The sequence below is a fragment of the Anolis sagrei genome, chromosome 11, assembly GCF_037176765.1.
Source record: "Anolis sagrei isolate rAnoSag1 chromosome 11, rAnoSag1.mat, whole genome shotgun sequence".
NCBI lineage: Eukaryota > Metazoa > Chordata > Lepidosauria > Squamata > Dactyloidae > Anolis > Anolis sagrei.
In genome coordinates this window covers 34,377,031-34,389,289 of record NC_090031.1, presented here as the reverse complement: position 1 = coordinate 34,389,289, position 12,259 = coordinate 34,377,031, and the positions used below count along the sequence as shown (strand labels likewise).

Below are 12,259 nucleotides of genomic sequence, written 5' to 3'. Positions count from 1 at the left end.
TCTCCCTCTGTGGCCACTCTCTCAGCTTTCACGTAGGTGCGATATCCTACCCAAAAAGGGAGCCTTTCTTTTGAATCCCTTTCTCCCTCTGTGGCCACTCCCTCAGCTTTCACACGGGTGTGATATTCTACCAAAACAGGGAGCCTTTCTTTCGAAGCCCTTTCTCCCTCTGTGGCCACTCTCTCAGCTTTCACACGGGTGCAATATCCAACCCAAGAGGGGAGCCTTTCTTTTGAAGCCCTTTCTCCCTCTGTGGCCACTCTCTCAGCTTTCACATGAGTGAAATATCCTACCCAAAAAGGGAGTCTTTCTTTCGGACGGCCGTTCTCACCTGCTGCTCTTGAAGCTGCCGTCCTCGGAGACCGTCTTGGAGGAGCCTTTGTTCTTGCACAGCCAGGACTTCACGCCGTCCACACGGTCCTCCAGCTCCGAGTCGCCCTCTGAGTCGCCGTCACTGGAAACGGAGGGGAGAGCAAACAAGGGGTCAGGGGGCCTGAGTTTTGGGGCCATCGTCCGAATCCAAAGTACGGAAGTGGGTTTAGGAGGTCCAGCCAAGCTGGGGTTAATCAAGAAACTAGAGAAGAGTGGGTCGCACATGCTGAGATGGGGAAAGGAAGGGTGGCTCTCCGGATGCTCTTGGGTTGCGATTCCCATCGTCCTTTGCCACTCTGGTTAGGGAGAGAGATGTAAGCCCTTGAGTCAGAAAAAATCCAAATAGTTCCTGCATTTTTCTTCCTGCGACTGAATATTCCTCTAAAACACCATCCAAGTCCATGCGTTTTAATCCGTGCCCTAATTCCTATCCAACATGTGGAGATGTTTAAATATTGATAGGAAATGCTCAACACTCTGTTATTCTTCCAAAAGGTATTTCCAACCTGTTTTTTTTAACCTAGGGATAGGAATAATAATAGGAATTATTGCTAGTAATAATAATATTTAATAATTAGTAAATTATTATTATTATTATTATTATTATTATTATTATTATTATTAAATATGTGGAGATGTTTAAATATTGATAGGAAATGCTCAACACTCTGTTATTCTTCCAAAAGGTATTTCCAACCTGTTTTTTTGACCTAGAGATAGGAATAACAATAGGAATTATTGCTAGTAATAATAATATTTAATAATTAGAAAATTATTATTATTATTATTATTATTATTATTATTATATATGTGGAGATGTTTAAACATTGATAGGAAATGCACAACACTCTATTATTCTTCCAAAAGGTATTTCCAACCTGTTTTTTTAACCTAGGGATAGAAATAATAATAGGAATTATTGCTAGTAATAATAATATTTAATAATTAGTAATTTATTATTATTATTATTAAATATGTGGATTTTTTCCCGACATTTATATGCCGCCCTTCTCACTCCGAAGGGGACTCAGAGTGGCTTACAAGGTATATATTACATACAATATATTATATTATTAGTATAGTACAATATCAGCATTAAGCATTGCTATATTGCACCATACCACTATATCGTAATATTATTAGTAATATTACATGTAATTTAAATATATAATTATAATATCATATTATTATTATTATTATTATTATTATTATTATTATTATTATTTTGCATTGTTGTTCATTCGTTCATTTGTCTCCGACTCTTCGTGACCTCATGGACCAGCCCATGCCAGAGCTCCCTGTCGGCCGTCACCACCCCCAGCTCCTTCAAGGTCAGTCCAGTCACTTCAAGGATGCCATCCATCCATCTTGCATTACATTATAATATTTATATTATTTAAATATTGAGAGGAAATACTCAACACTCTATTATAATTCCAAAAGGTATTTCCAACCTGTTTTCTGACCTAGGAATAGGAATAATAATAGAAATTAATAATAATAATAATAATAATTAATAATTAGTAAATAATAATAATATATATATATGTGGAGATGTTTAAATATTGATAGGAAATTCTCAACACTTCCAAAAAGTATTTCCAACCTGTTTTGATAATAATAATAATAAATTAATAATAATAATAATATTTAATTTGTTATTATTAGTAGTATTAGTATTATTACATAACATGTGGAGATGTTTAAATATTGATAGGCAATGCTGAACACTATATTATTCTTCCAAAAGGTATTTCCAACTTGTTTTTTGACCTAGGAATAAATAGGAATAATAATATAAATTATTATGATTAATAATAATATTTAAATAATAATAATAATAATAATAATAAAAAACACGTAGATATGTTTAAATATTGATAGGCAATGCTGAACACTGTATTATTCTTCCAAAAGGTATTTCCAACTTGTTTTTTGACCTAGGAATAGGAATATTAATAAAATTATTATTATTGCTAATAATATTTAAATAATAATAATTATTATTATTATTATTATATAACATGTAGAGATGTTTAGATATTGATAGGAAATGCTCAACACTCTATTATTATCCCAAAAGGTATTTCCAACCTAATTTCGTGACCTAGGGATAGGAATAATAATATTTATTATTATTATTATTATTATTATTATTATTATATAACATGTGGAGATGTTTAAATATTGATAGCCAATGCTGAATACTATATTCTTCTTCCTAAAGGTATTTCCAACTTGTTTTTTGACCTAGGAATAGGAATATTAATAAAATTATTATTATTACTAATAATATTTAAATAATAATAATAATTATTATTATTATTATTATTATTATTATATAACATGTAGAGATGTTTAGATATTGATAGGAAATGCTCAACACTCTATTATTCTCCCAAAAGGTATTTCCAACCTAATTTCTTGACCTAGGGATAGGAATAATAATATTTATTATTATTATTATTATTATTATTATTATTATATAACATGTGGAGATGTTTAAATATTGATAGCCAATGCTGAACATTGTATTCTTCTTCCTAAAGGTATTTCCAACTTGTTTTTTGACCTAGGAATAATAATAATATTTAAATAATAATAATAATAATAATAATTATTATTATTATTATTATACAACATGTAGAGATGTTTAGATATTGATAGGAAATGCTGAACACTATATTCTTCTTCCTAAAGGTATTTCCAACTTGTTTTTTGACCTAGGAATAATAATAATATTTAAATAATAATAATAATAATAATAATTATTATTATTATTATTATTATACAACATGTAGAGATGTTTAGATATTGATAGGAAATGCTGAACACTATATTCTTCTTCCTAAAGGTATTTCCAACTTGTTTTATGACCTAGGAATAGGGATAATAATAATATAAATGATTATTATTATTTAATATTATTTAATATTATTTAATATTTGATAATATTCTATTATTATTATTATTATTATTATTATATAACATGTAGAGATGTTTAAATATTGATAGGAAATACTCCACATTCTCTTAATCTTCTAAAAAGTCTTTCCAAACTGTTTTTTTGACCTAGGGATAGGAATAATAATAATAATAATAATAATATTTAATTTATTATTATTGTTATTATTATTATTGCATAACAAGTAGAGATGTTTAAATATTGATACGAAATGCTCAACACTCTATTATTCTTCCAAAAGGATGGGGATAATAATAGGTATTATTATTAATAATAATATTTAAATAAATAAATACTTACGAATACACTGGGTTGTTGTAAGTTTTTTCGGGCTAAATGGCCGTGTTCTAGAGGCATTCTCTCCTGACATTTCACCTGCATCTATGGCAAGCATCCTCAGAGTGTGGATGCTTGCCATAGATGCAGGCGAAACGTCAGGAGAGAATGCCTCGAGACCATGGCCATATAGCCCAAAAAAACCTACAACAACCCAGTGATTCCGGCCATGAAAGCCTTTGACAATATACTAATACACTTTCTGTTGAGAACTGCAGCCCTGTCCCATCTCCTTTAAATCTTATCTCGGGGCAATGCGGTCTATGCTCCTCTAGATATAAATCCCACCAGACTTGCTCAGAATGATGGGAAGTGTAGTCCAACAATAGCTGGCAGGCCACACTTGGTTCTCCGATTCTGAAAAGACACTCCGCACCGACTGGGAAGGAAACACATTGCTTTGGGAGGTTAGAAAGGATTGGAAAGCAAGAGGCATTTGCAAACCCTGCTGCAACCTTGACCCCAAACAAAGGCAGCTCCTCCATTGCCTAAGACAAGGTGAGGAGGGCTTCTTTCTCAATGGGGAGTGGGCTTGAAAAGGAGCAATCCCTCCCTGATCCAAAGAGAGGAGCCTCCACTCCTTTGCCCGCAGAGAAGTCTTGGCACGGAAGGGTTGAGCATGCGCTGCTTCCCTCCGGGGAACGGCCTTCTCAGCCTCCCAGCCGTCGGCGTCAACCTATTTCTGTAAGCCATCTCTCGGCGTCGCGAGTGGAGTTCCCTCGCCTCGCAAGATGTTCCTGTCCCCAGGCTCTGCTGCCAGCCGCGCGTCTGGAAACCTCACGAGTCCCCAGAGAGAAGGAGGAGGAGCAGGAAACACTGTCAACCAAGGCTTCCAGGCGTTCTCCTCCAAACAATTCCACAAAGAGCGCCGTCCAGGCACTCAATGACAACGCTCTTCAAAGTTTTCCCCATTGGAAGGCATAGGCATAGGATGGGCAATGCCTGAGAGAGTTTCATCTACATTGACAATCATACAGAACAGGAGCTTTTTTGTTGAGTTCCAGGACCAGAGAAGCAGATGGCGGAAACAGAAGAATGGCCTGCCTCAGAGAAGCGTGCTTGCTCCATCCGTGTTCAACATCTACACAAATGACCAGCCACTGCCTGAAGGGACAGAAAGCTTCATCTATGCTGATGATCATGCCATCACCACTCAAGGAAATCAGCTACAGAACAGGAGCTTTTTTGTTGAGTTCCAGAGCCAGAGAAGCAGATGGCAGAAACAGAAGAACGGCCTGCCTCAGGGAAGCATGCTTGCTCTATCCATGTTCAACATTGACACAAATGACCAACCACTGCCAGAAGGGAAAGAGAGATTAATCTATGCTGATGATTGTGCCATCACCGCTCAAGGAAATCAGCTGCCAAACAGGAGCTTTTTTGTTGAGTTCCAGAGACAGAGAAGCAGATGGCAGAAACAGAAGAACGGCCTGCCTCAGGGGAGCGTGCTTGCTCCATCCGTGTCCAACATCTACACAAATGACCAGCCACTGCCAGAAGGGACAGAGAGTTTCATCTATGCTGATGATTGTGCCATCACCACTCAAGGAAATCAGCTACAGAATAGGAGTTTTTTTGTTGAGTTCCAGGGCCAGAGAAGCAGAGGGCGGAAACAGAAGAACGGCCTGCCTCAGGGGAGCGTGCTTGTCCATCCATGTTCAACATCTACACAAATGACCAGCCATCACCGCTCAAGAAGGGAGCTTTGAAACTGTTGAACAGAAGCTCTCCAAAGCTTTAGGTCATCTTGAAAACTGCTAGGCCATTAAATGCTCATCAAGTTGGCCAATGGAAACATTCCCACTTGCCTCCAACAGACAAGAGTCCTTTTTCCCACTTCCCAACAAAGGATCCCCCAGGCAGTAAAAAAGTCACCCCTTGAAAACTGCCATGCCATTCAATGCTAATCAAGGTGGCTGATGGCAAGATTCCCACTTGCCTCCAACAAACAAGAGTCCTTTTTCCCACCTCTCAACAAAGTATTCCCCCAGGCGGTAAAAAGCCACACCTTGAAAACTGCTAGCAAATCAAGCTGGCCAATGGCAACATTTTCATTTGCCTCCAACAGACAAGAGTCCTTTTCCCACCTCCCAACAAAGGATTCCCTCATGCGGTAAAAAGCCAAACCTTGAAAACTGCTGAGCCATCAAATGCTAATCAAGCTGGCCAAAGGCAACATTCCCACTTGCCTCCAACAGACAAGAGTCCTTTTTCCCACCTCCCATCAAAGGGTTCCCCCAGGCAGTAAAAAGTAAATAAAGAACAACATTAAAAAAAAGGGAACTCTAGACAAGAAACAATCAGGGACAGCTGATCATCTCTTAACAAAGGATTCCTCCAGGCGGTAAAAAGTAAATAAAGAACAGCATTCAAAAACAGGGGAACTCCGGACAAGAAACAATCAGGGACAACTAATCATCTCTCAACAAAGGATTCCCGCAGGCGGTAAAAAGTAGATAAGGAACAGCACTCAAAAACAGGGGAACTCAGGACAAGAAACAATCAGGGACAACTAATCATCTCTCAACAAAGGATTCCCACAGGCGGTAAAAAGTAGATAAAGAACAGCACTCAAAAACAGGGGAACTCAGGACAAGAAACAATCAGGGACAACTAATTATCTCTCAACAAAGGATTCCCCCAGGTGGTAAAAAGTAAAAAAACAACATTAAAAAACAGGGGAACTCTGGACAAGAAACAATCAGGGACAACTAATCATCTCTCAACAAAGGATTCCATCAGACGGTAAAAGGTAAACAAAGAACAACATTCAAAAACAGGGGAACTCTGGACAAGAAACAATCAGGGACAGCTAATCATCTCTCAACAAAGGATTCCCCCAGGCGGTAAAAACTCACACAATACAGTGCATTAGATCTCTTTGGAAGGGGAAAGTTTTCTCTCTCTCGCTCTCAAAGGGATAGATTTTTCTCTCTTTCCACTTTGGCGAGAGAAATAAGTCTCCCGCCTACGTGTCGGCACCGTCCTTATTGCCGCGATTCCTAATGAAAGCGGTAAACAGCGCGGCATTAGCCGGGAGATTTACACGGGAGCGGCGCTAAGCATCTCCCCAGACATAACGGCGCTACTTTTCCCCGCTCGGAGCGATCAATACCGTTATGAACGGCGCTTATAAATTTGGGGAGCTTTTGGCTGCGCACTGCCGCCTTTACGCCGGAGAATAAATCAGCTACCTTTTGCAGAAGAAGGCTTGGCTCCGGGAGGCTATAAATCCCAAGGCTGCTTACTCGGGGAGGGCGGATGCACCGCTTCCTTATCATCGCCTTCGCGTAAATGCTCGTTATTGCGGGGAGAACCATAAAACGAAGCCGTCCATGCCCCCTATTCCACCAAATTTGAATACTGGTGGGGTTGGGGGGATTGATTTTGTCATTTGGGAGTTGTAGTTGCTGGGATTTATAGTTCACCTACAATCAAAGAGCATTCTGAACTCCACCAACAATGGAATTGAACCAATCTTGGCACACAAAACTCCCACAACCAACAGAAAATACTGGGAGGGTTTGGTGGGCATTGACCTTGAATTTGGGAGTTGTAGTTCACTTACATTCAGAGAGCACTGTAGACTCAAATAATGATGGATCTGGACCAAACTTTTCATTACTTGATAAGTTCAATTTTGAATACTGGTGGGGTTGGGGGAATTAATTTTGTTATTTGGGAGTTGTAGTTGCTGGGATTTATAGTTCACCTACAATCCAAGAGCATTCTGAACTCCACTAACGACAGAATTGAACCAATCTTGGCACACTGAAGTCCCACGACCAACAGAAAATACTGGAGGATTTGGTGGGCATTGACCTTGAGTTTGGGAGTTGTAGTTCACCTGCATCCCGAACTCAAACAATGATGGATCTGGACCAAACTTGGCACAAATACTCAATATACCCAAACGTGAACACTGGTGAAGTTTGGGGAAAATAAACCTTTACATTTGGGAGTTGTAATTGCTGGGACTCCCACGACTAACAGAAAATACTGGGAGGGTTTGTTGGGCATTGACCTTGAGTTTGGGAGTTGTAGTTCACTTACATCCAGAACTCAAACAATGATGGATCTGGACAAAACTTGGCATTAATACTCAATACACCCAAACATGAACACTGGTGGAGTTTGGGGAAAATAGATCTTCACATTTGGGAGTTGTAGTTGCTGGGAATTATAGTTCACCTACAATCCAAGAGCATTCTGAACTGCACCAACGATGAAATTGAACCAATCTTGGCACACAGACCTCCCACGACCAACAGAAAATACTGGAAGGGTTTGGTGGGCATTGACCTTGAATTTGGGAGTTGTAGTTCACTTACATTCAGAGAGCACTGTAGACTCAAATAATGATGGATCTGGACCAAACTTTTCATTACCTGATAAGCTCAAATTTGAATGCTGGTGGGGTTGGGGGGGAATTGATTTTGTCATTTGGGAGTTGTAGTTGCTGGGATTTATAGTTCCCCAACAATCAAAGAGCATTCTGAACTCCACCAACGACGGAATTGAACCAATCTTGGCACACGGAACTCCCACGACCAACAGGAAATACTGGGAGGGTTTGGTGGGCATTGACCTTGAGTTTGGGAGTTGTAGTTCACCTGCATCCAGAACTCAAACAATGATGGATCTGGACAAAACTTGGCATTAATACTCAATACACCCAAACATGAACACTGGTGGAGTTTGGGGAAAATAGACCTTGACATTTGGGAGTTGTAGTTGCTGGGAATTATAGTTCACCTACAATCCAAGAGCATTCTGAACTGCACCAACGACAAAATTGAACCAATCTTGGCACACAGACCTCCCACGACCAACAGAAAATACTGGAAGGGTTTGGTGGGCATTGACCTTGAATTTGGGAGTTGTAGTTCACCTACATTCAGAGAGCACTGTGGACTCAAAAAATGATGGATCTGGACCAAACTTGGCATGGATACTCAATATGCCCAAATGTGAACAATGGTGGAGTTTGGGGAAAATAAACCTTGACATTTGGGAATTGTAGTTGCTGGGATTTATAGCTCACCTACAATCAAAGAGCATTCTGAACTCCACCAGTGATGGAATTGAAACAAACTTGGAACACAGAACTCCCATGACTAACTGAAAATACTGGAAGGGTTTGGTGGGCATTGGACCTTGAGTTTTGGAGTTGTAGTTCACCTCCATCCAGAGAGCACTGTGGACTCAAACAATGATGGATCTGCACCAAATTTGGCATGGATACTCAATGTGCCCAAACGTGAACACTGGTGGAGTTTGGGGAAAATAAACCTTGACATTTGGGAGTTTTAGTTGCTGGGATGTATAGTTCACCTCCAATCAAAGAGCATTCAGAACTTCACCAGTGATGGAATTGAAACAAACTTGGAACACAGAACTCCCATGACCAACGGAAAATACTGGAAGGGTTTGGTGGGCATTGGACCTTGAGTTTTGGAGTTGTAGTTCACCTCCATCCAGAGAGCACTGTGGGCTCAGACAATGATGGATCTGGACCAAACTTGGCATGGATACTCAATGTGCCCAAATGTGAACACTGGTGGAGTTTGGGGAATATAAACCTTGACACTTAGGAGTTGTACTTGCTGGGATTTATAGTATAGAGTATTCTGAATCCCACCAAATTGGACCAAGCTTCCCACACAGAGACCTCTATGACCAATGAAACATACTGTGTTTTGTGATGGTCTTTGGTGACCCCTCTGACACACCCTCGTGACCCCTCCAGGTCGAGAGAGTTGGTGTACACACACAATGAGGATGCATGGAGGGTTGTCTTTGTAATTATTTGACGAGCCAACTCCCCCCCACCCCCAAATTGGCAAGTGTTTAGATTTGAGTTTGGCTCTAAGCTTCTGAAGATATTTATTTATTTATTTGTCATGTCAGGGCAACCAGTGAATTATATTACATTTCTAACAGAACAAAACAAACAAACAGATAAAAAAGCACAAAGTTTGCAAACTTGGTAGTGGATTAGATGTCCTTGGACCAATATCTGACCACTTGCTGTGCCTCTGGTGTTGCCGCAAGGAGATCCTCCCTTGTGCATGTGGCAGGGCTCAGGGTGCATTGCAGCAGGTGGTCAGTGGTTGGCCCTTCTCCCCACTCGCATGTCGTGGACTCCACTTTGTGGCCCCATTTCTTGAGGTTGGCTCTGCATCTCGTGGTGCCAGAGCCCAGTCTGTTCAGTGCCTTCCAAGTCGCCCAGTCCTCTGTGTGCCCAGGGGGGAGTCTCTCATTTGGTATCAGCCATTGGTTAAGGTTCTGGGTTTGAGCCTGCCACTTTTGGACTCTCGCTTGCTGAGGTGTTCCAGCGAGTGTCTCTGTAGATCTTAGAAAACTATTTCTAGATTAAGTCATTGACGTGCTGGCTGATACCCAAACAGGGGATGAGCTGGAGATGTCTCTGCCTTGGTCCTTTCATTATTGGCTGCTACTTCCCGGCGGATGTCAGGTGGTGCAATACCGGCTAAGCAATGTAATTTTTCCAGTGGTGTAGGGCGCAGACACCCCATGATAATGCGGCATGTCTCATTAAGAGCCACATCCACTGTTTTATTGTGGTGAGATGTGTTCCACACTGGGCATGCATACTCAGCAGCAGAGTAGCATAGCGCAAGGGCAGATGTCTTCACTGTGTCTGGTTGTGATCCCCAGGTTGTGCCAGTCAGCTTTCGTATGATATTGTTTCTAGCACCCACTTTTTGCTTGATATTCAGGCAGTGCTTCTTGTAGGTCAGGGCACGGTCCAGAGTGACTCCCAGGTACTTGGTTGTGCTACAATGCTCCTGTGGGATTCCTTCCCAGGTGATCTTCAGAGCTCAGGATGCTTGTCTGTTCTTAAGGTGAAAGGCACATGTCTGTGTTTTAGATGGATTAGGGATCAGTTGGTTTTCCCTGAAGATGACTCTCTCTCTCTCTGTGTGTGTGTGTGTGTGTGTGTATCTCCACGCCACCCACACGCTTTTGAAGGAACCCAAGAATTATCTCCTCCTCTTCTTCCTTCTGCGGTTCCACGTCTCTGCGCTCCTCCTGGCCCTGTGGGTGTATCTCTGCAACGCAAGTTATTTATACCAGCTTAACGATCCCGCGCCTTGCCTCGGAAGAGCTGGAGTGCTCAGGGGCCGACGGGGAGGACTTCAGGAACTCCAAAGGAGCCCAGACTCAGTATGCGCGGCTTCCACCTCCGTTTGCGGCCCTGAGGAATGCGCCTCTCCCTCCGCAATCGATCAGGATGGCATGAAGCAAATATGAAATAATATGCCTGGGCGCCGAGTGTCAACGGAGATGCCTTGCTTGCCAAAGATCTCCATCTTCTTCAGAACTTGGGAGGTTCTCCCCAGTGTCGAACAAGCCCTATGAGGAGCGGCTCGGGTGTCAACGTCAAACAAGCCCTATGAGGAGCGGCTCGGGTGTCCTGACAAACTTGTGGACATCCTGCAGCTCCTCCACGATGACAACAGCCTTGGAAAGCAACACCTCCCAAGTGACCAACTGAAGTTGGAATCAGGTGTCAAATAGGGAGGTGTTGTTATTGTCCCCATCTTATTTTCCATCTTCATCTTCATTTTGTGGATGGGAAACTCCCCACTGGAGTGGAAACCATCCATCGGACAGATGTCAAGCTATTGAGAGCCAAAACCAAGGTCACAACAACATCTGCTATAGAACTCCAGTATGATGATGATACCGTAGTCTGTGCAAATCCAGAGAAGTCATGCTACCCATCTTCATTGCTATGAGACTTGGGAAACTCCCCACTGGAGTGGAAACCTTCCATCGGACAGATGTCAAGCTATTGAGAGCCAAAACCAAGGTCACAACAACATCTGCTATAGAACTCCAATATGCTGATGATACCGTAGTCTGTGCAAATCCAGAGAAGTCATGCTTTATTCTGCCTTGGTTAGACCACAACTGGAATCACACAGTGTCCAGTTCTGGGCACCACAATTGAAGGGAGATGTTGACTCTATGCTAGAGTGTGTCCAAAGGAGGGCGCTTCAAAGGATCAAGGGTCTGGAGAACAAGCCCTATGAGGAGCGGCTCAAAGAGCTGGGCATGTTCAGCCTGAAGAAGAGAAGGCTGAGAGGAGACATGATGAGGGTCATGGATAAATATGTGAGAGGAAGTCATAGGAAGGAGGGAGCAAGATGGAGACTTGGACGCAATGGAGCCATGGCTTCAAACTACAAGAAAGGAGATTTCATCTGAACATTAGGAAGAACTTCCTGACTCTGAGAGCCATTCAGCAGTGGAACTCTCTGCCCCGGAGTGTGGTGGAGGTGCCTTCTTTGGAGGCTTTTAGAGGCTGGATGGCCATCTGTTGGAGGTGTTTTGAATGCGATTTTCCTGCTTCTTGGCAGGATGGAGTTGAACTAGATGGCCCATGAGGTCTCTTCCAACTCTAGGATTCTACTCGCATTTGCATGTTTTTGAACTGCTAGGTTGGTAGAAGCTGGGGCTAAGAGTGGGGGCTCACCCCGCTCCCCAGATTCGAACTGACATTGTCCGTAGATGCCTCAAAGGTCATGTGGCCATCTCTCGGGGGTGCTTCGGACA

The 12,259-nt window shown here is 41.9% G+C and overlaps 1 protein-coding gene across 5 annotated transcripts in view; it reads right to left on the bottom strand.

The window, feature by feature from the left end:
- MYO18A (myosin XVIIIA) overlaps window positions 1-12,259 on the bottom strand; it is a 264,342-nt gene that overhangs the window by 34,544 nt on the left and 217,539 nt on the right. For all 5 annotated transcript variants that reach the window (XM_067472195.1, XM_067472196.1, XM_067472197.1 and 2 more), the window contains one exon: window positions 332-454. In XM_067472195.1, the coding sequence (XP_067328296.1) occupies window positions 332-454 (123 nt within the window). The remainder of the gene's footprint in view (window positions 1-331; window positions 455-12,259) is intronic.